Genomic DNA, 27,888 nt, shown 5'->3' with positions numbered 1-27,888 from the left:
AAAAAACTACATTGCTATATTTGAATGTACCATATTCTTTTTTACTCGTAATGTAAATAAACCAACAAAAAAGATTAATAAACTGATAAAACATTCTAAAATGAGTAAAATTTAACAAAGTTTAACCATAATAAACAAGACCAACATGATCGTCTTCAATATGCCTTGATTAGGGTGGTGGATTATAGTTGCCTTTAGTCATTAATTGAAACATTAATAAACAATCAATTCATAATAGATGGAATGAGAATTGTCGATTTGGACTAAATTGTGATAACGTCAGCGGCTAAGGCTTAACCTATAATACCTAAAGAAATATAAGGTTTAAAACTAAAACTTTATTTGAGTTTTTCGGGTTGACCCGAAACATAGGATTCGGACCCAAGAACCAACCAAATTACTTCGGTTCGGGTTAACCTATAATTGGGTTTGGATTTCTCGGGTCGGGTTAGTTCGGGTTCTGGTACAGGTTTTCTCGGGTTGGGTCTCGGGTAAAAGCGGCAGCCCTAGTGGAGGGCGTATAGCCCACGCAGGTTATTCCCTTGATACATAGTTATGTACCAATAGTTGCACAAGTCGTTAGGCGTTATCATGTCAACCGACTAAGGAGTTGCGAGTACTCAGCCTAGTCGGGGATTACTCGTTGAGTAATAGCCACCTAGGCCCGATGTTTGCAACCATGATACCATATTCCACACATGCAACAGCAATCATACCAAGTAAAATCCCATAAATTGCAATGCTATAAACATAATGAGACGTAGGCTAACTGTGCCTCTATTCCAAAGTACAGAGACGTTGCTTTCGTAAAGACTATCGGCTCCAATTTATTCTATTCCACACATGATGACTATTACAAAGAAGGAAGAATAAGAAGTCCCCTATTTATTCTATTTAATATTTATTATTGCAAGCTCCATGAAACAAAATTTCACTCCTCTCCATCTAATAAATACTCTATTGTACAAAATTCTCCATGATGTTTCAAACTTCATGCAAATTATGACATTCGTTACGCCTCGTGGAATCATGCTATTAACTTACCAAATTGACGAATCTCAGACCTGCGATCTTGTGACGAAAGGGAAAGCAAAATTAGTTTCTTGTAATTCATAATCCGAGTCAACGGGATTTGTACGCATACATGTAGCTTCTTAGTTTTTTGACTTCCTCAGATGACTCGTTTAGAAGCGTATCCACATAGAGACCAAACCCAGCTCCACTACAACACAAATAATAATTTGTATCGTTTTAACAGATCATCTGCTACACTGTTTTTAAATTAGCGTTTAAAATTAAATAGAACACGGGTTTATTACACCAAAATGTAACTTATTTTCATCTTTGTATGTAAATATGTGTTTTTCTCATTATGTATAATTTTATAAATGTACGCAAGTAAGCCTTCTAAATCCGTAAAATGCTTATATGGCATACTACCACGCCACCATAAAACAGACACGTCACCATACAATGACAAAATAATGAAAATACCTGGCATTTTGCTTAATTTAATAAAGAGAGAACTGCAGTTTTCGTCCTTATGGTTTGACCAAATCTACGATATTAGTCCAATAGTTTCAAAGTTGCGTTTTTGTCCAATAGTTTTTGTTCAAACTTGCAATTATACCCGACCCCACTCACCACATTAATTATGATCATTAAACCTATCAGTGTGAGAGGCAATTTTTTCCTTTTTCTCCCCAAATAAACCCCAGACCTAATTCCCAAATGCCATTTTCATCTTCGTCGTGGGAGAACAAGAAAATTATATGGGTTTAACGACCAGAGTTAACGGGGTTAGTGGGGTCGGGTTTAATTGCAAATGAAAACAAAACTACCGGACAAAAACCGCAAATTTGAAACTATTGGATTAAAACCGCATATTTGATCAAACCATAAGAACGAAAACCGCGGTTCTCTCTTTTATAAATGTATGCAAGTAACCCAACTCCATTGCACATAATTAAGAATGTGTTCATTCAAAGAAACAATTGTTTTGTTTGTTTAAACGTATAGTTAAAAATAAATAAACAAAAAAAAGGAATATGGGAGGATTTATTACACGCAGTTACTTTTCACCTTTTTGTCATCGTGTGTAAGAATCCTTTTTTTTTCAAATATATGCAAGTAACCTTCTATAGCAGGTTAACAATGACGTGACACATAGTCACCATTTTACCTGCTATAGAAGGCTTGGTTTAAAAAGGTGCGCCTCACGCCTGAGGCGCTCGAGGTGTTTTTGAAAACGCCTTATTTTACGTAAGGCGAGAAAATACATGAGACGCCCTGAGGCGGCGCATTAGCAGGTGAGGCGTGAGGCGTTCGAGACAGTGCCTCATGTGATGCAGTCTAAATTAGATTAAAAATGTAACTGTTTGGGCCCATCTGCTGAAAATATTAACGTTGGGGCTCATCCATAAAACATTACCCAACCGTATTATATATACTCTATCTTTAATTCAAACCACTCTTTAATTTTCATATTCAAAGTTTATCTTCTCCAAATGTCAACCTTCTAGACGTTTCAAGTTTATCTTCTCCTCAGTTATTACTCCCAACTTTTAAATCGGTTCAAACTCACCTAATTATTACACATATGTTTATGACTCAAGAGGTATTTTTCTTCATTATTACTTTTTACTATACTTTTTACTTTTTACTCTAACAATTTAAGTGTTTTGCAACTTCTAAGTATATGTTTTTATAATGTTTAACCTACGTATTACGTATTCATGTTTAGTTATACAAATATGTTTTATCCTTATGATTGATTTTCAAGTAGACTATGTCATGTATAATTAATTTTTAGTAATTTTTAAATTGACCGCCTCACATACGTGAAACTCTCGCTTCGCGCCTAGCGCTTCGTGCTTTGGCTTTTTGAACCAAAACGCCTCGCCTCGCCTAACGCTTTTTTAAACCAAGATAGAAGGTTAAATAGCTAAATATGTAACACACTATTGTATGCTACATACAATGTGAACAAAGAAAATCTTCTTACATGAAATGACAAAAGTGAAAATAAACATTTTGGTGTAAATGTGTAATTAATCAATAATAATACAAAATAAAATAGTACCTCAAGGGACCAAGAGGAAGCCAAATAACATCCCATCGGAATTTAGGCAACCTACAAAACAAGCCTCCAAAATTCAGTTTATTAGAAAAAAAATGTTTTTACTATTGTTATATTAAAGCGTACGGTTTTCATACTTGAACATATTATATAACCAGAAAACCGCTAACAAAATACCAAAGCAGCAAGAGAACCAAAGAAACCGTCTACGATAACGTGATGTATGAAGCAAGCCAGTAATTGACAATGAGCATATTAAAACAGCAGCCCAATCTGTCAAAGAGAGATGCAAATTCAAGAAAATCGTTGTATCATGTGTAAAACGTCTAAAATACCCTCAGATAGAAAAAAAAAAGATAACACAAGAATCATGCAAAAAAATGTTAATTTTAGTGAAAAATCAAACCTGCAGCGATCACAATCCATGACTCAATCTCATCCATGAAGTAGGCGTGGTAGCGCTGTTATAAGAAGACATTATTATTTTACAACATTCATGTAAAAAAAATTTAGTGATCAATTAAAGAACTCACGATTACCTAATAAGACAATAACATAAGTCATTTGTATTCTGTAACTTATATATAGACATCATATAACATACCAATTCCCATGGCATTGTTGTTTGTCCGTGAACGGAGAAAATGAGAAACGCCACGAAGCAACAAAGCAATCCTGCAAACACGCGCTGCAACAAAAGCATAAACCAAATGTGCATGTTAAAACATAGTGTAATAATGAACATGGAAATTACAATACATTTTTTATGTAATGTCATAAATCATTAAAACAAACATCCCGCCGAACAGTTTGCCAAACGTTCGGTTTGTTTGCAGACCTGGTGGCATAAACAAACAAACAAATATAAAACTAAAGTAGAACCAATCCAAATCCAGATACCAAAAATTTTATCGTCATCTTAAATCAATACAATAAGATTTCTAGTCATTGAAAATATTATAACTTTTAACAAACAAACAAACATTACTAACATAGATGAACGTAAACGAAAACATTATCGAACGTTCACATAACGAATCGGTTTTAAGTCTCTGATTTTAATTCCTAGAGCAGTTTGTCAACTAGTGGTGTTCAGGGTCCAAATTGGACTCGAAAATTCGAAATTCGATTCTATTCGAGTTCAATAATTGAATTCGAATCCAACTTCAAATTTTTAATTGAATTCATATCCAACTTCAAAAAATCAAAATTCTAATAACTCAAATCAATTAATTCTAGGATTCAAACTTCGATTAGTTGAACACCCTAATTGAAATCCAATTACGAAATCTTATCCTCATGTCCTATAACTTACCACTATTTATCTAACATTATGATCCATAACCAACACTAAACAATCAAACAATATATTAACGAAATCTTATCCTCATGTTCTGTAAAAGTCTGAAGCCCTAATCTACTAATCAGCTTTAAGTTTCCGATTTTGATTTCTAGAGCAATTTGTCAGCCAACTGTGTTCAGTGTTCGAATTGGACTCGAAAAATGCAAAACTCGATTCTAATTAAATTCGAATCCAACTTCAAACTTTTAATGAACTCGAATTCTGTAATCGAATTTCGAATCGAATACGACTCCAACTCCAAAATTTTGAAAATTTAAATAATTCTATTCGATTAATTCAAGCATTCGAAATTCGATTCGTGGAACACCCCCAATTTTCAAACTTTATAATCCAAAACCAACACCAAACAATCAACAAATGTATTTATGACCAAATAAATAAATAACAGTTCAAAAAAGGTAAAACTTAAAAATACACAAGGCTCGTTAAGACTCAATGATCCTAAACAGGCTTTCCATACAACGCTCGAGCTCGGGCTCTATAACTTAACGAGCTTTATTTAAGGCTCAGACTCGAAAAAACTCGGCTCGTTTCAAGCAATCCAAGCTCAAGCAGCTCGGCTCGTTTTCACCCCTATACGTGGTCTTTTAATTTGACTTTCAAAAATCGATTAATCCGAGCATTCAAAACTCAATCGTTAACCGAGATCCAACACTATGCAATCAAACAACATGTACTAATGACCAAATTAATAAATAACAGTTAAGAGGTAAAACTTTAAAATACACAAGGTTCGTTAAGAGTTAAGACTCGATGATCCTATACGGGCTTTCCATACAAGTATACAACGCTCTAGCTCGGGCTGTATAACTTAACGAGCTTTATTTAAGGCTCAGGCTCGAAAAACCTCGGCTCGTTTTCAAGCAATCCGAGCTCAAGCAGCTCGGCTAGTTTCCACCCCTATAAGTGGTCTTTTAATTCGATTAATCCGAGCATTCGAAACTCGATTCGTTAGCAATCAAACAAAATGTATAAATGGCCAAATTAACCTCCAAAACCTTGACTGCTGAGCTTGAGATCACTTATAACTAAACGATCTTTTAATTCGATTAAGGCTTTATTTAAGGGTCAGGTAGCTCGCAAGCGGCTCAGCTAAAGTGTTTTTTAATTCAATTTTCAAAAATTTCAAAATTCGATTAATTGGAAGAATGAAAGAAATAATAATGACGAAAATACCCTCCAGAAAGCTGACTGTTGAGCTTGAGAGCGTTCAAGAGACCTCACCAGTTCCTCCTGCTCTGTAACCAAATACTCAATTCACCAATTCAATTGCATAATCAAAACCCTAATTTTATAAAATAATAATAATGGGGAAATTGAACCTTGGGTTGGAAATCGGAGTTTGTCGGAAGAGAGTATTCGTCGTCGAAGGCTGTTCCATTTCTTCGCTAATCTCTTCATCTCTTTGATTGATTTTGCAGACGAGTATTGTTTGTTTGTTTGTTTGTTTCAAGTGTTTGTGACAACTGCAAGAACGATCCTTGTGGTTTTAAGTTTTTTCATTTTGGCGTTTTGATTAGAGATGAGTAAATGGTATCGGGTACTGTCAACTAGAGGTGTGTGTGATGTGGTTCGGTGCGGTTTTGAGCTAAAACCAAACCAAAACTTCGGGCTTGGAATTTTTAAAATCGTTCGGCTTCGGTTTTTGCCATTTGAGCTTGATTTTAGGCCAAATATAATGAATATAGGTATAAATAGTGTTGTTAATTGCTTACTAAGTGTGTGCAGTGGGGCGACAAGTTGATGCTTTTGGACGGTAAGGGGCTACAACACCGCCCCCTTGGCTATAAATGGGTGATAAGTTTCTCTTTTTTTTTGGTGCGATATAGATTTTTCATCCGCCTTAAGGTTAAAAAAAATATTATTTTATTTTATTCAATTGACCAATGGCAAGCCTTGGGGCGATTTTTGGGTTAAACCATCACTACACCCTTAAAATAAAAATTGTCTCTCTACTGGCATGGCGTCACGTGTCGAAAATCTCCCCCAACAATATTGTAGCCCTCCATCACGCATAGCCTAATAAACTATTATACATTTGGCCAAAAATATTTGAGTTATAGATTTATTAAGAACTTATAAATTAATTAAAATAAAAAAAAAAAGTTTAGGAGTTCGGTTCGGTTTATTACATGCAAAACCAAACTGAACGTTAGTTCAGCTTTTACAAAAATATAATACCAAAATGTCGGTTTTTGTTTCTGTTTGGTTTCTTGCACCCCCTATTCGATAATAACTTTATTAGGTTTCAGGATCCGTACGGTACCGATATTTTACCGAATTTTTGTCTTCGGTACCGTACCAAGTATTTTGTGTACCGGTACCCATTTTTTGAGATTTTCGGTATTTTTAATTTTGATACTGGGACCAAGCTCATCGTTGGTTTTGGATTTACTAAATTAAATTGGCTATCTTGGTTGGGTCGGACATGCCAGCTAAAATAGTGTAAGACATGTTGTTTGTGAAAATTGCATGATAAATCCTTGTAGTTCTAGACTATTCCTCTTGGGTCGTTGAACCTCCAGGATATTTACGGTCCAGCTGTTTCTGATAGGATTTCTGATAGGAGTTGTGATAGTATTGTTTTTAATGTTTTCAAGAGCTTCGGAAACGTATTATAATGATAGATATACGGGTCATATGGCGTGGTGCTCTAGTTGACTTTCTTATGGGATTGTGATGTCTAAATGTGAGGCATTTCAGATCTATAGTGCGCAAGAGGATTTTAGTCCGGAGATTATGACGTCTAGAGCCATCTCTAGTCGTCGGTAGTGTTATAAAGAGTTTTTCAGATAATTATGATGTGTCAAATGCTTGAAGATAGCATCAATTTAAGTTTTGTTGAATCATTTTGGTTTACTAGCTATTCCTACATATCTATGCTCATTGGCGAACCTACGCCAAAGAAGTATTGGTTACCTGATCCCTATGAATTATGTTTAATGTAAATATAGGTTAAATTTTCTTCCGACCCTTATGAAATTTTGATACTAACCCTTTTCTGACTTGTGTGAAATTTTTTTCTGGATTAATTCAACACTGCCTATACCTCAACGATCAAGGAAATGTTTATACAGAAGTGCTTGCACTCTTATGCTCTTGGGATCATGTCTTTAAAGATGCATTATTATTTTTTATTTTTATGTATGTTTGTTTATGATGTTTTCTAGCAAAACTAATAGACCATAGCAAAACCCAAAACAATATGGCTATTTAAAATAATCACACATTCAAGTAGTAACATGCTACATTTGAGAATTGAACCAATAATTTAAATGAGATAAAATAAAGAATGAATTCTTACATTACAAAGAATAAAGTTTGACTTTGAGAAAATCAAAATAAAAAACAACTAGTGCATGATGTACGTCAATGCCAAAGCAACCATCATGAGCACATAAGCCACCCCTTGATCAATTGTTGCACCTGCATAAATAATCAGTTTAGAAATCAAATATTAAAAGTACACCTCAAATAATTCCCTTCTTATTTTATAAAAAAATGTACCATTATAACCATTTTACTTAAAACCAACAATTTTATACGTGCTTCATAAATTAGATGAAATCAAATCGATCTAACAACCCGTGTCAATTGGATCTGACTTTCAAAAGACTCGTTAAAACTAAATTGCAAGAGAGAAAAACAATACCATCACTTGTAGGAGCTGGGGCGGGAACAGATGCTTGAGCATTGATCATCGAAAGCATCAAAGAACACGAGATAACGAAAATAACAACTAGATTTATTCTCACACCCTCCATTCCCAAATTAATAACAAACTAAAAATTGAAAATTGCCCAACCTTAATATTTCAAGATTTTCATAGCAAATGTGTGTATATGATGTGTATATATAGGGAGAGAAGAACAAAGATATAACGACTTAAAAATGACTATAATTTATTTATTTAATAATTTATAACTTAAAAGGTAACGGCCACTCTGGATGAGTTGATTGTTGTTGATATGATGATTACAAAGAGGATTAAAAATTTTGAGATTATCTTGGCCGTTGATCAGTGCCACGTGTAGGGTGTATAATGAATGAATGTTAAGACGCATGAGTATAGGTTGGATTGAGCTGGGTTAGCACATGCAAATGATTGTTTGCCCCTTTGTCGAATATTCTTTCTTTTATTTGTTCTTATTTTTGGTTTTCATTCATTATAAATTGTTTATAACAATAACTTTATTTTATTATTTATATCTTAAGTAAATAATATTACATATTGACATCTAGTATTCTAGTTGTGTTGCAAGTATTGTTTGGCACATTTTGTGACTGCATATTAATCTAAATGCAAGTGAATTGAAGAAAAAGATGGTCTAAATGGTAATTCTCATCGGATGTTTATGCTTATGGAACTCTAGAAATGAAGATGTTTGCTGGGTGAAACGAGTGTCTATCAAAATGATAATAGAAGACGTAAAAAGACTTAGCTTTCTATGGGTTAAAAATAGGGCGAAGATTTCACGTAGAGAACGGGATACTTTGTGTAATTTTAATCTCTAAAGTGTTTCCTTGAAGTTCGTTATTTTTGGGTGTTTTTCTCTAGTCTAGCTCCTTGCTAATCTATATAGATGTTTTTTGAATAAAAGTTGGTTGTTCAAAACGAATTATCAAGAAGTTAATTTGCAATTTTGTGTAAGACATTTTGCTTTTGGGGTGAGACCTAGTACAAAATAAATGAATCTACTATAAACATACAGATAACTAGAATAATTATTATTACTCTACAATTGTTACCAAAGTATTACATAATCACTTTAGTTATTCGTCTGCCTATCATGTTAAGAGAGGTTTTTGTATTTGATCATAACCTTTTGTTTTTTTAATATTAAGAACAAAATGATAGGTTTCACAGTCACCTAATGCATGTTTAAAGCATGTCAACATTAATTATAAGTTTAGCACATAGATAGTTTGTATAATATACTCTATCAATATTAATATTTTAGAATTACATATAAATATATTTGTTTAAGTTAAAAGTATTAACTTGTTAGTCTAAGAATTATGGTTGATGGAAATATAAATTATTAAAAAAAATTGTAAATCAAAATACAGTAAAATTTGACAGGTCAAATATAATACTTTTAAGCCTGGCAAAGCATAACAAAGTCTTCATCTACTCGTTATATGTATTGGTAAAGTCTATTGAACAATAAATTTATTGTCATCCAGCGGTTAGGATATCTGGCTTTCACCCAGGAGACCCGGGTTCGATTACCGGCATGGAACTTTTTTTGGTTTAACTTTTTTAAATCTTGGTTTCTTAACTAAGTAAAAATATGTTTTAATAAACTTAGTAAATAATTATATTTATTTACTTATAATCCAACACAATAGATTATGGATGTAATCTGATCCAAATGTGCTTAGCAAGCTTTTTTTTCTCCCTCTTGTTTAGCTATCATCAGATAAATAAACAATTCTTGAATGCATAACCGGACAAAATTTAATTTTTTTCTTTCATTTTGTAACAGGGCCGGCCCGTTAGTATATCAAACCCAAGCTAAGGCTTTGGACCTCCAAAAATTTTGAACCCCCTTTTTTAAAAAAACTTATCGACGATATATAATATAATTATATTAAGTTAATACGTTTACAACCAATACTACTCTAGTGTAGTGGTAAAAAGTGTGATGTGATTCCGGGTCATCCAGGGATCGACACCTGAATGTGTTTTTGACTGTAGTAAAAAAATAAATTAAATTAAATTAAATTCTAACTTTAGAAGATGAAACAACATTACATTATTAGTAGTATAAAGAAACTCATTATTTCTTAAAATTAGGATGGTATATGAACACATTATACTTGTAAATTTCTACGTTTAAATTGTACATGTGTTGTCCACGATGTTTTCATTATCACCAGTTAAGTTATTTTCAAATCGTGTTCCAACACGTGTTTGATGGTTTTTTTATAAAAGAAAATAATAAATCACATATTGTCAAGCTTATGTTATAAAACTGAGTTAACGAGACTATTTTTTTATGTTTAATTTATTAAAATGTGATGTAAAATAGCAACAAAAAAAGTACGAATCAAGTTATTGTTTTAAAGGCCACAACTTTTTAAGCGCTTAGGGCCACCAAAATGGTTGGGCCGGCCCTGTTTTGAAACAACCAATTTTATTAGAACCAACTAAAATCAAAAAATAAATACAAACTTTCAAATTTTATTAGAACCAATTATAAATCAATCGACAAGCAAGGTGCTCATCGATCAAGTAAACATACGAACTTTCAAATACACCAAGTTTCTCAATCTAACCCTTCCAATTACCCTCTATATATTACCCAATGAAAACTTCATATTTTTGTATCCTCCTCTATTGATTGAGACTCTTTGGTTATTGAAAGTGGCCTTATTTTTCGTCTTCAATACACCACCAACTCCTAAGTATCCAAGACATTAAATATTTTAGAAAATAAAAATCTAACATTATTAAATCCTGAGAGCCAGAGAGAAGAGAACTTATGAAGCAATGTAACTTAAAAGGTTTCAAAGTTTATTGTTGCCACTTGGAAAAAGAAACATGTAAAACTTAAAAAGTCTTAAAAACCTTAAATTAACTGAAGTTAATCAATACTTCCCGTCAAATGATTTATAAACATTTAGCTGAACGTTTGGTTTGTTTATTTCCCTACACAAGATGCATATATTTATTCAAAGGGAAATGATGCAGATTTAAGTTTTTATTAAGATGCCTAATGTCACATACCAAGTATTTATATTTGATCGAGATGCTAGATTTGTGTTAAAACACTTGGGGTTTGTTGGCTCGTCCCAGACTTCATCGAGCACGGCCTTAGCGGGAAATGAGGAGTACATGCCTAGTCGTGCTTGCATGATAAACACATCGCTGGTAACAAGTTGTGGTCGCTCCCCTAATAAGTCCAAGGCATGACGAAACCAGCAAACCCTGATCATAAGCGGACCAATTGGCTGGCATTCGGACGCCACACGAAGTCTTAGAATATAACTCCATGACACTAACATAACTTAGCTTTGATATCAAACTACTCCTAACAAACCGTACAAGTTCCACTTTTTGACTTAATGTTTGACTAGGGTATATACCCGCGTAACACGCGGGTGGAGAAACATGTCTGCAAACATTCTATCAAAAGAAACTCATTTTGCTTCACCACCTAAAATATAATAAAAGAATAGCATTCAGATTAAATATGCCATAATAACATATTTAATAATGAGTAACATTTGAACATTAATAAAGTATTTTTATTAAATTGTTGTTATTATTAAAACAAAATAACATATAACAACAAACAAAGTAAAATGACAACATAAAACATCTTTCTAACTTAAATCATCAAACCAAAAAGATATATCAATAAAAACATTTTTTTGGCCGTTATTTTATAACTAACAAATTTGATACTATTTCAAAACAACCCGTTTTGAAATATTTTCATAATAGTTACAAAATATAAAAAATTTGGAATTAGTCAACTTCAAAAAATTATGAAATTGTTTTTGATTTTTGACCAATCTTGCAACAAACTTTTAAATCACTGACATTAATATTTTGTTAAATTTGCAAAACCTAAAAACGTTTTACAATAAATGAATTCTCAAATAACTTTGGAAAGATTAAAAAATTTTATGTTGACTTAAATAATTAAAGTTGAAAAAATATGACTAATTAATTTATAAATAATTACAAAAATGAAAATCAAATCGGTTAATTTGAAAACTTCAAAAAATTAGGAAAAGATTTTAAAATGAGTTTAAAATTATGAAGAGTATTAAAACCTTTAAAACTTTGTTGAAAGATAGGTCAAATTCCGAATTTAAAAAGAGTTTAGATATGTTAATTAAATTGTATTAAAACCATTAATACAATTTATTGAGTTTACCTATCCTTATTAGTTATTTAAACAAATAAGGATAGTCAAACTCAATAAAATGTATTAATGGGATGCTTAAATTATAAATTATTAATTTGGTTTTTATAACAAATAAGGAAAGTCAAATTAATTCGGTTAATTTGAAAACCTCAAAAAATTATGAAAAGATTTTGAAATGAGTTTAAAATTATGGAGAATATTAAAACCTTTAAAAATTTGTTGAATTATTGGTCAATTTCAGAATTTAAAAAAAGTTTAAATATCTTGTAATTAAAATCATGAAAACTTTATAACTTATTTATTGGGTTTTCCATATATAATGTAATTGGTTATATATAGAAAATATAATGTATCTTACAATATAATAAAATAATAATGTTTTAAGTCAAATATATTGAAATATAAAAATGGTAAAGAGTAAATGTTATTATACAAAATGGCAAAAGACGTCCTTTATGTTCGCACGGTTTTTCAATGGACGTCATTTGGCAAACTTAATGGCAAAAAACATCAATTATGTTTCAAAACTCTATCACATTATGTCCTTTGATACTAACCCAGTTAACTTTTCTTGTTAAATCTGGTCATGTGCATCCCACATGAGGGTACTTTTAAAAATTTATAAATATATTTAATAAAAAAGGAAAACATCTTCTTCTCAAAACAAAACCTCTTCATTTCTTTTTCTCTAATACCACCACCAACAAACAATACCAGTTGCCGGAAACCGCCGCACCAATGGACCTCCACCGCCGCACATATACTCTCTCCATCTCTCCATCTCTCCATCTTTACACCACTACCACCACCATATTCACCCACCATGATTTCTGGTACTCCAGCGCCGGAATATGACGTCAACGACGAGGAAGTGATGGATACCGAGTGGTTTTTCTTGATCTCGATGACCCAATCGTTTGTTAATTGTAACTGGATATCGGGCCAAGCGGCTGTTACGAACCAACCTGTGTGGGTCAATGTCGTTGGCTTCTTCTACGGTCGCCGTCAATTTGGCTCATGAACCAACTGGCTGTTACGAACCAACCTGTCGTCGATTTGGCTCACTGATCCGGTGGCTTCTTCTACGGTTGCCGCTGACATCATCACGGCTCTAATTCATGGTCCATTTCAAAACCCTAAATCTGAAAACCCTAGATCTGTTGATAACCGTAATACCGGGTTTTTTTGGCACCCGTGAGTTGAAAATTACTGAGTTTAGATCTGTTGACGTGGCGGATAATGGCAACAATATGAATTCGTCAATCAATATGGTGGTGGTAGTGGTGTAAAGAGGGAGAGACAAATAGAGTATCCAGGTTGAGATTAGTGAAGAAAGTACGGCAGGCGGCGATGGGGGTGGGGTTGAGATCAGCTCTGGCCATGGTGGTGGGTGAGGTGAACATTGTCAAAGATTCGGAAAGTTATTTATATAGAAATGGGTGAAATTTTTTATGGTGGTGGCGATGGGTGGTGATGGCGGCGGAAAAACATGATGGTGGCGGTGACATGTGGTGGCTGGTTGGTTGATGATAAAAATGTTTTTTAATAAATGTTTTTTTATGGTCAAAGATGGTGGGGTGAAGATGGTCAAAGATTAAGGGGGTGTTTGGGATTCCTTATTTTACCTCCTTGTAACTTTTCATTAAGTTAATAAGTTACAAAAGTGTAACTTATGAAACTTTTAATCTCATAATATAAGCAATCCCAAACACCTTATTACTTTTCAAAAAGTTTATAAGTTATAAGTTGGTAAAAATAAGCAATCCCAAACATCCCCTAAATGTTTTTTCTGATAAATAGATAAAAATGACCAAATTACCCTCATGTGTAAGGTACATGATCAGATTTAACAAGAAAAATTAACTCTGTTAGTTACAAAGGACGTAACGTGATAGGGATTTGAAACTTAGATGATATTCTTTGACATTAAGTTTTCCAAAGGACTAACATTGAAAAACCGTGCAAACATAAAGGACTAGTTTTGTCATTTTGTCATGTTATTATTTCTGTCAAAATAAGATGTAACAACTAATTAGAAAAGTTAATAAATTAATAATAACAAAATTACTAAAATTATAATAATTGTTATAAATTATAGAGATTATCATTAATAAATAGATAAATATAAGATACAAAAATAAAATTTTCTTTAATACATCGGTTCTGATTAAAATATATTAAATGGACAAAACCAACAACTATATATGATTGATTATATAAAAATCAAATAAATTACATGAATTGTGAAAAATACATAAATACATGAATAATAACAAAAATATACATCAATATTAAACAAAAAATAAGATATCTTATCAACAAATCTTCAACCCATGAAATTAGCTATATCAAGTTGAGAACATAGCCTGAAATGAGAAAATTAAATATTAATATTCGTTTTACAAATAATAAATTTTAATCGTGGTAATGTTACATGTTATGAAATATTTACCCAGTAATTCATAAAATTCAACTTTAATTTAAATTTGGAAATTTTTAAATTTTAAATTACATCGTTTTAGAAATAATAAATTTTATTGCTGGTAATTTTAGACATTATGAATGTTTGTTTAATCAGCCATTTAAAAAGTTCAACTTAAAGTTAAATTGAACTTTAATGTTTGACCAGACAATTTAAAAATGTTTGACCAACTTAAACGTTTGACCAACAATTAAATAAAAAAATCAACTTTAATTTAAATTTGGAAATTTAAACTTTTTAATCAAATCGTTTAACTTACCAACTTAAACGTTTGACCAGCAATTAAATAAAAAAATCAACTTTAATTTAAATTTAGAAATTTAAACTTTTTAAATCAAATCATTTAACTTACCAACTTAAACGTTTGACCAGCAATTAAATAAAAAAATCAACTTTAATTTAAATTTGGAAATTTAAACTTTTTAAATTAAATCGTTTTAGAAAATAATAAATTGTAATGATGGTAAGTTTAGACGTTTTGGAATATTGACTTACCATTTACAAATTTCAAATTTAACTTAAATTTGGAATTTAAAATTCGAAATTGTAATCGTTTTAATTATAAAAAAAGTAATCGCGGTAATGCTACATATTATGGAATGTTAAACCACTGATTTACAATTTATTATTGGCCTTACCGGAAAAAGAATAATGATAATTTTCATGGATGAAACTTTTTATTTAGAACCTAGAAGAACAACATGTAAAAGAAAAATACAGGAAAAATATAAAATTTCAAATAAATATAAAACAACCATTGTTATAGGTACAACACATGAACCGAAAAACTTACCGGAAAAACGTAAAAACGTAGAAATATTAGCTTAATCGCCGTTTTTGATTTAGAACCTAAAATGATTTAAAAAAATCAGTTAATAATGAAAATAAAGATAAAAATGTTAGATCTACAAAAACCGGAAGTAAATATGATGTTGCGGGAAAAAGATATAACCTTGCCGGAAAATCATATAACATTGTTGGCCATTAAAGTGTAATATATAACCTTACCGGAAAACGATTAATCTCGATCTACATTACCGGAATATAGAAGATGGTGGATGGTGGAGTTAGAGAGAGAGAGAGAGAGAGAGAGATTAAATACAAACAAAAACGGAAAACAAAAATTACCGGAAAACCGTAATAACTTCAAAATATCAATTCAATATTGGATTTTGATATACAACCTAAAGAGATTATTACAAAATCATATAACAATTAAAATAAACATAAAACCATATCGGGAAACCTTACCGAAAAAAGATATTACCTTGCCGGAAAATCAAATAACATTGTTGGCCATTACCGGAAAACGATTAATCTCGATCTACATTACCGGAATATAGAAGATGGTGGAGTTAGTAATTAAGCCGAGAGAGAGAGAGAGAGAAATTAAAATGATTAAAATGATGGTAAAAAATTCTAAGGTTTAAATAGTGTGTGAGATGACACATGACAGCATAATAAAGACTCTTAGAATGGAAATTTGGTGAGTTGGAAGCCTAGGTGGATAGCCTAGTAGAATGACATGTGACAAATTGTATTGATTTAATAGATTAGTAAGATTAAATAGCCATTTGCATGACTTTGTTTAGTGCATCCATTCAATGAACCAAACCAAATTAGTTGCTTAATCTGCCATAGAAAGTGCAATAATGGTATTATTATTATTTTTTTTTTTTCATTTCCACTTTTATTATTTGTTTTGTAAACGTAGGAAATGGTGTTCCCTTAAGATCAACATTAGAGATTTTGAGTTAAGTCCACTTGATGAGTCAAATTGCAATACTGACCTCGGAATTGGGTTGATTAGTAACAACTGTGCCATGTCTTTGGATGTAAATGGTTGCGTTGGATGCAATGGTCGTGTGTGGGGGAAAGGTGTATCTCCTTTATCTAAGAGGTAGAGTGTTGAAATCCTGCAAGTTGCAAATATAGGTTGTTATTTTAAAAATATAATAAAAATCATTCAACTAGGTTTTGGTCAATTACAATTACAAAGCTTGTGCTATTACAACAACAATCTAACCTTTTGTTTTGAATAAAATAATTTAAAAGGTTTTATGTACTGAAATACACATTATGAAAATCTTGACATGTTTCTTCATAACTTAGTTATAAAATTTTTATCCAAGATAATACTAACATGAAGCCTAACATTCACGAATAAATGGGTTTTAGATGGATTGGGTAATTAGTAAAGGTTTGGGCCAAAAGCACATTTTTTGTGTGTCTCGATCGAAACACGTGGGTTAGGTAGGTACAAGTAGAGGCACACAAAAAAACCCGAATTCAGAACCGGACCCGAAATAAAAATTTGGAACCGGTTTTTTTAATATTCGGGTTTTTAATACCGAACCCATACCCGACCTACCCGTAGGGTACGAATAGGGTTTGGTACTAAAACCTAAACCCGAACCAGACCCGATTTGTACCCGGTAATACCCGAAACCCGAACTGATTCCATACCCAAAACCGGTTTTTTTTCCAATACCCGAAACCGGGTATTTCAAATACCCGATGTATACCCAAAAAATACCTTAAAATTACCCAAAAAATACCCTAAAAAGTGCAATTTTTTAAAAATCCAATATATACCCGGAAAAAAGCCCGAAAAAAACCCAAAAATAGGGTTTTCTCAATGCTCAAAAATAGGGTATTCAAATACCCGGTTCTAAAATACTCAGTTCTATACTCGGCCCGAACTCGATGCATGGGGTATGGCTTTTAGAGACAATACCTGACCCGAACCCGACCCGGATATTACCAATACCTGATTTTTCAATACCCGGTCATACCTGATCCCGGTTTCATACCCGGAACCGGGTATTTGAAAAACCCGATTTGTGCACCTCTAGGTACAAGTCACTCTTTGTCTAGTAATGTTTTTGTGTTTAAGTAAACTGATATTTTCGTTCATACGGTTTGATCACCTTTATAATTGGTTTGATCACCTTTATAATTTCTGTCCAAATTTCTTTTAGTATTATCCGTAGTTTTTAAAATTGTCATTTCCGTCTAATTCGTTAACTCCATCCAAAACTCTGTTAAATTTTTTCAAACAATTTTTATTAATAACTTTTTAAATAAGAGGCATTTATGTGCGTCTTCTTCATCCAAACCCCAATTTCCAAACCCTCAAACCTTCAATGAACGATTCCAACTTCTACATAAATAAGACCTGATTCATTAAACCATCTACATCATTAGCACCAGCAACCACAGTTTTCCGTTCAAACTCAGCAAAAATTCGTTAACCCAAATCCACCACCCAAGCACCATCGCTGCTAAATTTACAACTCTAGCCTAACTACACATGCAAACCCCCTAAGTTCATCACCTTTCCAAAAGTTTATATGTAAGCAACGTTTTGAAACTGCGTACAAGTTTATCGAACGAATTGTTTTATCGGTTCATTAGTTGAATTGGTTTTTACAAACTAGATGATGATATAATTATTTAAAAGTATTGAGAATATAACAAAAAGTTCCAAAAATTCATAAAAATTCAAAAGAAAAGGAAAAATAATAGTATAAACAAGTTTAAAACATTGATTTTGAAGCGTCTTCCTTTCTATATAATGAATCACACGTCTCCTGCTCTAATCCGACCCAAAAAGTGTGAAACATCGCTTCACTATATAGCAATTTAACTAGAAAATTAACCAGGCAGTACGGTTTTAAAAACACTATAAGTATGACATACGGGTTTTCATAAAAATCTTAATTTTAAAATTAAATGGAAAGTTAATTATAATCCTAAATGGTTAACTAAATATCAAACCACGAGCATCATAAAGTAATTCAAAGTTAACATCACATTTTTGGGTCTTCATTGATGGCTTTTACCAAGACTTATTGAATTTTATATAATTTAATCAAATGGTCAAGGATTTTAAAAAAAGAACTGTTTATGGATTAACATGAGTACATGATTGACTAACTTATTATTTAATTAACATAAATAGTACTAAACAATACTAATTAATCTTATATATTTATAACTATTATGTTTTGTCTCTTTAATAGAAAAAACTAAGTTTCCTGGTTAAAATATTCGACCATTTTAACTTTTCATCATATTTCACTATTAAATCTGTATAAGTTTAATTCATTAGCTTGAGTCCGTTTTTAATAAGATCAAAAGTGGCTGATTTTTGTTTTTAAAATCAATTATATAATACTGAAATTACATAAGGCGATGGGGGACTTTAAATATTTTTTTCTCAGTCGTCTCACACTTATATATGGTATTCAGATGTGTCACTCGATTCTAGAATTTTGATATCAACACATGTTTTATTGAGATTATTTTAGTTACGTTCAAATGATGCTGGAGATGATTTCACCGATTTTTTAGGTCTTTAATCAATTTGATAGCAAAATGATAGTTATAAACCTAAATTATACTTTGATGAAGATACTTATATGAGGTTTGATAAAATGATAGTAATTGTAAAGAAAAAGAGAAAAGAGAATACATCTCAATGAAAAAGAAGACCAATTATCAAAACAATTTAAAGGAAAAAAGAAAGATACTATAATGTTAGAAGCCCAAATATCGAACTCGTGACCTAGAATCAAAGAATGAAGAAGCCATACAACTCCGCCATCAAGCATTTGTTACCCCGTGTCATTAGGCTTTGTTATCGATAATTTCAAAAGTCATCAGGTTCAACCAAGTTTTAGGTAGTATATATAGCATACGAAAAGAAAAAACTCGAAATGGTATTGGTTTGTTTAGACCCAACCAATGTCTTTAAGGTGGCTCTGCCATTGCCATAACGTCTTATATATTATTACATTATACAGTCCGCATAGTCATAAATAAAACTTAATGTATCGAGTTATATTTTCTAATTATGATAAATATAATTATATTGAATAATAACTTAAATGTTATATTTAAAATTATTGGACCGATATTTTATAAAGTCATCCAAAACCCAATCAGCAAAAACCAAGATTCAAGTAAAAGAAACAACTCAGTCGATTTAACAAATATTTTATAAATGAAAATGAAACCAGTTAAAACCAAATTCAAACGGTTTGTATTTTAGAAGTTTTATTTGGTTACTAGATAATTTTTTTTAATATAATATAGCTACCGTTTTTAATAAAAAAAAGAAAAAAACTTTTTATTTGAACATAATGAAACTGCTCAAACTCTCCCATGCTCACCCTACACCCGGTTTATAAAGTTCACTATAGTATTAAATTCTAGCATAAACATGTTACTTATATCATATTTTTCAACCTATCGTTATAATTTTTGTCTTGAAGTAAAGAATAGGAATTAAACATTTTAATATGTTCAATTTCTTTTGCTATTTTGGAATATAACATCTTTATTTACAATTAAGTTATGAAAAGTAAAAAACACACCCCACACGTGGGACCTTGAGAGAGTAAAACACAAAAACCTAAAAATAAAAACTAAAGTGTGTTCCATTCCATTGAAGATCTTTGAATATCAGTAGTAAATATTGGACCACTTTGACCGGTCAAAACGAGTAAACAAACTTGCTCCCCCGTAGCCATCTTTGGCCCCGCAAATAATATCACAATCTTCTAATCAACTTTCTTGGTCTTTATCTTATAGGAAACTTATAAAAAAAAGTATTTAATATACGTACACTATCGTTTTATACAATATATTATCACAATCTTCTAATGAACTTTCTTGGTCTTTATCTTATTGTATAGTTATTAAAAAAAAGTATGTAATATACGTACACTATTGTTTTATACAATATGATATTATCCCACATCAGGGGGGTGTTTGTAACATCTTAGGCAAATCTCACATCAGCCGTGGACAAGAGAGATCTTTGGTTCATAAGTAAATGTTTTGCCTCTTAAATCACCAACGCGTTTTGGGCTTAATGGTAGTGGACGAAAGGAGAACTCCACAGTTAAACATGCTTAGTTGGAAGTAGTAGCAGGATGTGTGACCTTCTGGGAAGTTTTCACATGAGCAACTAAAAACAAATTCGTGAGCTCTTCATGGACAAAACAGACAATATTAATGATGAGAGGGACCAGATGTTACAATATAGTTATTAAAAAGAGTATGTGATATACGTACACTATTGTTTTATACAATATGATGTTATAATAAGACGAGCCAATGATATAAGAGATAAAATAACAAATGTGAAATGTTCATATTATATAAGATAACAAATGTGATCATATGATTTTCCATAAGCTGTTATTCATTTGTACTTTCTTTACATGATTGTGGTATCTTATTTTAAATAATAGTCAAGAATCTAAAGTTTTATAGTGTGTTATTTTACATTTTAGAAATCCTTGTTGAATTTGAGTTTGTTCACGAACCATGATAGATACATATATATCTCACAAATTTAGCCGGTCAAGAGTAATCAACTTTAACAACAACAACAACAACGTAGTTTCTTATTTTTATAAAAACAAAAGTTCTCTTAATCCAATATTCATTAAAGTCCCTAGATATATAAAAGCATACAAAAAGTTCAATTCAGTTTTGTTATATTAAGGTTGTTAAACTTATCTAGCTCATGCATTTAATCAAAATATAAGAAGTAAAAGAATACGACATACTATTTGGAATTATTGGTTTCTTGTAATATAGCTAATTAATAATGTACATACATGCATACATCTAATCAAAGCTTAACATAAAAGACTACCAAAAATAGTAGAACTAGAAAAAGGTCTCCCATCAATGTTTGATCCCTATATGAGCTTCCATCACAACATTTTTCATGAAGTTTAGGGCCATAATTAAGATGAATAGTTATAGCTAGCAACTTCACCGATCGCTTGTCCAAAATCGAATTCTCCTGCTAGAATATCGTCTTCGAGGTCTAACACTCCACCATTGTCACACCATGACGCATAATCGTTTCCAATCGAAAATGCATTAGTATCAAGTGAATTACCTTGATTATCTTGCAAAGGCGACACATTGTTGTTGTTGAAATTGCTACTATTCAAATTTGATGTAGTCAATTGTTGTTGATAACTCACATTCATAGAGTAATCTATAATGGAGTTATTTGTGATTTGATATAGGTCAACTTCTTGTTTAGGTATAAACACCGAAGAGTGAAATTGCATCGGGCTAACTGAATTGTGGCTGTTGTTGGTGCTGGTGGAGGTCGAGTTATGTGACGTTGATGGTTTCTTCTTCAACTTGGTGTTCCAGTGATTCTTGACATCATTGTCTGTTCTTCCTTGTAAATGTGATGCTATGACAGACCACCTAAATATTTAAAAAAATTATTAAATATCATATAAATATAGTATGATAAATAAATACAAAACAAAAGATTGATTTTGATTTATTTAAAGAAGCTTAATATGTTTGTATGTTTCTAAACTTGTTAGTTCTTTTAACACTATGTTATTCTTATCATTTTTTGAATGATTAAAAATAAAAATAAACCACTCCATATAATATATGAACTATTACCTGCTTCCAATATTGATATATAGTGATAAAATAATATTATCCTCTTCTTCGGTAAACCCTCCAAGCTTTATATCCGGTCTAAGGTAATTCAACCATCTCAGTCTACAACTTTTCCCACATCGTTTTAGCCCTAACACATCAAATTGAACCAACTTAATTTACGCGAATATAAAATATTAACAAAGTAATATCTAAATGTATCAAGACAAATTAGGGTTAATGATCAGGGTTTAATGCTAACAAAAAAATGATAATTACAATAAAGTAAAAACAAGTGTATATCAAGAACAAAGTTAGGTTGAATTTTGTTAAATTGTTTAACCAACCTCTTATATATGTATAGATAGATAGATATAGATATAGATACATAGATATATATATATATATATACCTGCTTTGTGAGGCAAAGCAATCCAGTTGCCACCAGTGCCATGATTCTGAATATGATTTCTGAGAATGGTGTCTTCTTCAGGTGACCATGGTCCTCTCTTCACTTTGGTTTTATCACAACAAGGAGACCTACCCATCACACCAAAATTTACACTTTAGTTTCACACACAAAACCCTAAAATCACTTCAAGATGAAGTTAATTATAGCCAATCACTTCTCATATATATATATATATATATATGCCATTGACAGTCACAGTTTATATATAATTAATAATTATGTGTGTGTGTGTGTGAATGTGAATTATGTATGTGTGTGTTTTACTAGTCAATAAGTGAACTTGGTCTAAGCTTTTAAAGATGAAGTGTAGAAGATAAAGACTTTGTCCAGTGTAAACAAGTGAATTTACTGGTTGACTTTTCAATGTTATTATACTTTATAGATAAATAGATATATTAAAGTTATTCACATAAAGTTGATTCTCTTTATACTTTTTTAAATAAAGAATAGTATGATTAAAAAATGATATATTAATTATTTTTCTTATTATGTTCTCACTTGAATGTAAAAGGGGGAATCTGTTTTATAAAGTGGATGCATGAAGTGCCAAATATTTTGTTATTAGGTTCACAAGGTTAAGTTTGGTACTTTGGTTTGGTCAATTGTTCATACACTTACCACCCTTTTTATTTTAGTAGTATTTGACAAAAGTAATTCATTAACACACTCAAATATATATATAATCCATTTGAGTATCACTACAACAAATTAAGGCTATCTCCTAGACAAAAGTCATCGGTTTTCGCCATTCAAAAGAGGTGACGATGCAGCTTGTTGCCCGATTACCTGTCCCTCTATTGTAATTTGATCATTTTATTATAATATTTAAAAAAATTTGTTTTAAAAAAATCAACCCGGAGAACATGATTGTTGGCGCTAAAGGGTATTTCGACAACATGTCATAGAGATAGTTGTTGCAACTTATATGACGTAACAACTGGAAGACGTCATCACAGGGTCTTCTAATCTCGAGGTCTTCTAATCTCGATTCTAAACGAGATGTCGTGGAAATATGGACAGCACAATTTATTTAATTATTTTTTTTTTTCATGTCTTCAACCAAATATATGAATCCAAAAAACCTATAAAATGTCATACAAAATGACTTCAAAGCTAATAAAATTACCATAACTATCAAAATATATAAAAAAATTTAAATTAATATACAAACCAAACACAAAATCATCATAAGTATAGAATTTTATACAAACATGAAACCAATAAAATTCCCCCGGGGTTCTTGAGTTTCGACCTTCTTCCATCTACAACGATAAAAAAAGAGAGTTAATCAACCTTCTATTTACATTTACATAAGTAAATATGAACTTGTTTGATAAATCAAGCCAATTTAACACCCGGCGTCCCGAAAGCTTAATTTATTCGTTACTGAGAATAAGATCGAATTGCAGATAATACAATACTTTTTATTGTATTATTATAAACATTTAAAAAACGTTAATTAGTAGTATTCAATTTGTTTTTATTAAATATTGTATGAAGTGACAAAAAGGAAAAAAAAACTAAAAAACAAACTTGAGACAAACTTATGATTTTAACAAATCAATTAAGTTTCTAAAAATGTTAATCCAACACTTTCATACTTTAGTACAAGACTTTTAAACCAAAGACCAATTTAGATAAGACACCACGATTAAAAAGTAATAAAAAGGCTAATGAGTATTACTTTAGGGAAAATCGTAATGTTGACCGAAATCGTGTCGTTGATTATTGATACCTTTCATTTATTCACATAAAAAACAAGTTTTGTTAAGTGATGTTATATATAAAAAGTTCACCTAATTTGTTCTTGTGCATGAGATTAAACATTTTTTTAACAATCAACGAATAAAGGCCTATTATATGGGCTAACCCAATGGCGAAAAACGATCTCATATGTTCGTGATCGCAGACAACGCTGGGTAACCCAACTACACCATCTCCTGTTCTGAGAAAAACTCGATTCCCGAATACCCACTAAATATACGTGTTTGCTACCTACATAAATTACAGCTAAAATCTTTTCAAAACGAAATACGTATTGTTGGGTTTGGTGAAGGCCTTGATGCGCATTCTTGATCGGGTTCATTTCTTTAGTTTAAGACCACTAGGGGCATCCTTAGTATCTTAAAGAGAAATTCATTTTTATGTTTATTCTTTTACAAAGATGTAAACCCTAGTGTAATCTCTACATATTCATAGTATTGTATATACTTGTAATTTCTCACGAGATTGAGAGACTGATAACAATAAAACATTTCGGATTGTGGCATATAGATGCAGGTTAATACTCTCGTGTAATTTACTTTATTGCAGTTTGTTTGTGTGTTTGCAACCCGATCCTAACACCCATTGTTTGCTGAATTTGTTTTAACTAATACATTGGTAAAATATATTTTTCTTAAGGGAACATGAACAAACATGTTTCTTTTCAACAAAAGAAAGATTACATATATTTTTTTCCAATAACATTATTTTTAAAATTTAGAATTAGTAAGGGACATGTCGTTTATATAATCCGTTAAGGGAGACGGGGAACCCAACTCGCCCCACCCGAATAGTATTGGGTTCAAGAACTCAAGAAGCACCCAACTTAAAAAGTAAACTCGTTATAAAATTTTGTCATGATTTTCCATTTTTCATGTAATATGTGCTTAGGTCATGTTATCATTTTTCAAGTGAAATGGTCAATTTAATTTTTATTTTAACCTTTATTTTTTACATTGCCATGGAATGGTCAAAAGAGTATTAGATCACCTCACTGGTTCTGCACGTTGCTGCTTTTACCTCAAATCCCTTTTGGGGGACCAATTTTACCCCTTCAACTCACTTTCCATTTGTGTTTTTTTAACTAAGAAAATTCGTCACTCGCATACATTTATTGGTTAAAGACTACCTGCATTTGTTATCGCAGACATCGTTGGTGATTCGGTCACCATCAATTCCATAAGAAATCACCATCCATCATGGTAAAAACCCTTGCTTGCGCACGATATTTTGTCATGAACGAAACTCGAGCTGGCAACCTTCTCTAAAGAAAGTCAACGAGATAAGGCTCGAGCATTGCTCCTTTGGTAACATTCTAGATGAAGATCGGACATCTAACGGTCTTCAACTCGCTTCCGTAACTTGGTGAATTATATTATGAGAAAATCATAAATATGTAATATTGGATATATGTTAAATAATTACCTAAATATATATAGTTTATGAATTTAATAAACATATTGTTGAACCGGTATAAATAACTTAGGCTGTACAAAATGACTTGTTATATAGTTAAAAAAATAAAAATTTGAAGATTCTAAGTACTCCACATAAATATATGGGACTTTACAAAAATATTCACATACTCGACGAACATTATGTGTGCCTAAACAAAGTTATCAAAAATTAAAAACGGGTAACAGGTATTTTCGAAAGAAAGATACTGACAATTAGCGAAATTAAAGCAGATACGTGAAATTTGCTAACGTCCTAAATAACCATAGAGGCAAAAGTTTATCAGAATGCATAACTATACTAGAATTAATATTTATTGTGCTACATATTAGAAAACTTAGAAGGAAAAAAACATGCTTATTTTTCATGCACGTGATGTAACAGCCGATTCATATATATATGAATTTAATTTGTCAGAAAACGAATAAATAGTTATGATAATCATGACTCCATGGACCTTATCAAACATCAAATTATTAAACATTATATTTGAAAATGTCAAATATAGTTTTGGAGGTTCCAACTAAACTAAATGTGCAACTTCATAGAGTTGCGATTGGTCGGCTATGTTATATCGAACATATTGTTGGGCAATGACAAAAACACAAGCGCGAAGCTGGATGTAGCCGAAATGAGAACGGTGAAATGGATATGTGAGCACACATGATTAGATCAGATACGAAATGTGACTTTTCGAAAGAAATTAGGGGCGCCCAGTATATTAAAATAAGAAAAAAAAAAGATTGATACGTATTTATATCAGTCTTGTCATAGTCAATAAGAGGGCCCCTATAGATATTAGAGCCATGGACTGTGTTATATCAACAAATCCTACACTAGGGTTAAATTAAGTGGGAAATAATGGTGTCCTTTTATAAGAGCCATGAACTGGTTATATCAACAAATCTTACACTAGGGTTAACTTAAGAGGGAAATAATGGTGTCATTTGAACAAAGTCTTATGTATTATCATAAAATCTTCTCATATCCGCCCATCAAGTTCTCGTTCTTTAAAACAACCGCGTCATAGGCGTACCAATATATGAACTTTTATGGTTAAAATTAACCAATGGATGTGAAAGGTTGAAATCGACTTTAAACTCACTTTAAAAACAGATTTGAAACATTACATATTCAATTGCAATTTTAACAATCTCAAGTTTCTAACGACCTCAACATATTTTTTAGTAATTTTCTTATATAATATTAACATATTCAGGTAAACAAGTTCAGTAATGGGTGGACATCATGTAAACTATATACCCGCTTCAGACCCGTAAAATTCTAAAACAAATATGATATCATACTTCTCCTTACCCGTGATTTTGAGTATTTTTATCCTCCAATCGCTTGTGTAGACTAAATATGAACCATAATTAGAGGTCAAATGATGACTCTTTCATGCCTTCAATTTTGTTTAATCTTTGTATTATTTGATAAAAACAATACAAAATGGTCGACGTTGATAGTATCTTTGGACAAGAACTACTAGATAGATCGGTAGATATGAGTCATCTTTACTTGCTTAACAGGTTATTTTGTGTATATTTAGATTATACAATCGACGGATGAGTCAAATAAGCCTTAAAAACTTGGTTACTTAAAATCGGTTCAAAATGTTGAATATGCTGCCATCTCACAAACACACCGGTCACCATTTTGCTACAAGACCAACCTGGTTTTATTTGATCCGTTTTAAAAATTGCATGTTTTGACCGGAACCCGTTTTGGCCCAGGCCCGGCCCATTACACACATAATAGGGTCAAGTGGAAGTCAACGACACTTTCTTTTTCAACTTTGTAAAGAAGAAACGTACCTTAATAAATTAAAGGAATATTGAATTTTAATAATTCCTATTGAATGGTATTGGCCGATAATAATCCATATTCATTTTATTGTCACTGGCGGTCTCAAATTCAAAAAAGTTGACCCCCAATGGTCCCCCGTTAAAT

The 27,888-nt window shown here is 31.5% G+C and overlaps 2 protein-coding genes across 2 annotated transcripts; both read right to left on the bottom strand.

The window, feature by feature from the left end:
- Positions 1–777: 777 nt before the first annotated feature.
- On the bottom strand, positions 778–5,843 carry LOC143622472 (uncharacterized). Its single transcript, XM_077093606.1, has 8 exons — positions 5,765–5,843; positions 5,619–5,680; positions 3,684–3,767; positions 3,486–3,540; positions 3,217–3,352; positions 3,083–3,133; positions 1,145–1,222; positions 778–1,071 (listed from the first exon to the last, which is right to left on the bottom strand). Exons 1-8 carry the CDS (start codon positions 5,841–5,843, stop codon positions 1,059–1,061), a joined length of 558 nt encoding a protein of 185 aa, XP_076949721.1. The 3' UTR covers positions 778–1,058.
- Positions 5,844–21,251: 15,408 nt separating this feature from the next.
- On the bottom strand, positions 21,252–22,832 carry LOC143622439 (transcription factor MYB72-like). Its single transcript, XM_077093586.1, has 3 exons — positions 22,657–22,832; positions 22,266–22,395; positions 21,252–22,055 (listed from the first exon to the last, which is right to left on the bottom strand). Exons 1-3 carry the CDS (start codon positions 22,790–22,792, stop codon positions 21,575–21,577), a joined length of 747 nt encoding a protein of 248 aa, XP_076949701.1. The 5' UTR covers positions 22,793–22,832; the 3' UTR covers positions 21,252–21,574.
- Positions 22,833–27,888: the final 5,056 nt, after the last annotated feature.

This window comes from Bidens hawaiensis, unplaced genomic scaffold (assembly GCF_021521415.1).
Source record: "Bidens hawaiensis isolate Kalapana, Puna unplaced genomic scaffold, B.hawaiensis_p1.1 tig00003141_1, whole genome shotgun sequence".
Lineage (NCBI taxonomy): Eukaryota > Viridiplantae > Streptophyta > Magnoliopsida > Asterales > Asteraceae > Bidens > Bidens hawaiensis.
The sequence above is the reverse complement of the archived record's forward strand: the minus strand, read 5'-3'. Positions and strand labels throughout refer to the sequence as shown.

Excerpts from the sequence above, each read along its gene's own strand:
- LOC143622439 (XM_077093586.1), bottom strand. The coding sequence starts at position 22,792 with ATGGGTAGGTCTCCTTGTTGTGATAAAACCAAAGTGAAGAGAGGACCA. Across the intron at positions 22,396-22,656 it reads TGCTTTGCCTCACAAAGCAG|GGCTAAAACGATGTGGGAAA; the intron begins GTATATATATAT and ends TTGATGTGTTAG. Across the intron at positions 22,056-22,265 it reads TATATCAATATTGGAAGCAG|GTGGTCTGTCATAGCATCAC; the intron begins GTAATAGTTCAT and ends TTAAATATTTAG.
- LOC143622472 (XM_077093606.1), bottom strand. The coding sequence starts at position 5,843 with ATGAAGAGATTAGCGAAGAAATGGAACAGCCTTCGACGACGAATACTC. Across the intron at positions 5,681-5,764 it reads ACTCCGATTTCCAACCCAAG|AGCAGGAGGAACTGGTGAGG; the intron begins GTTCAATTTCCC and ends ATTTGGTTACAG. Across the intron at positions 3,353-3,485 it reads ATGGATTGTGATCGCTGCAG|ATTGGGCTGCTGTTTTAATA; the intron begins GTTTGATTTTTC and ends TCTCTTTGACAG.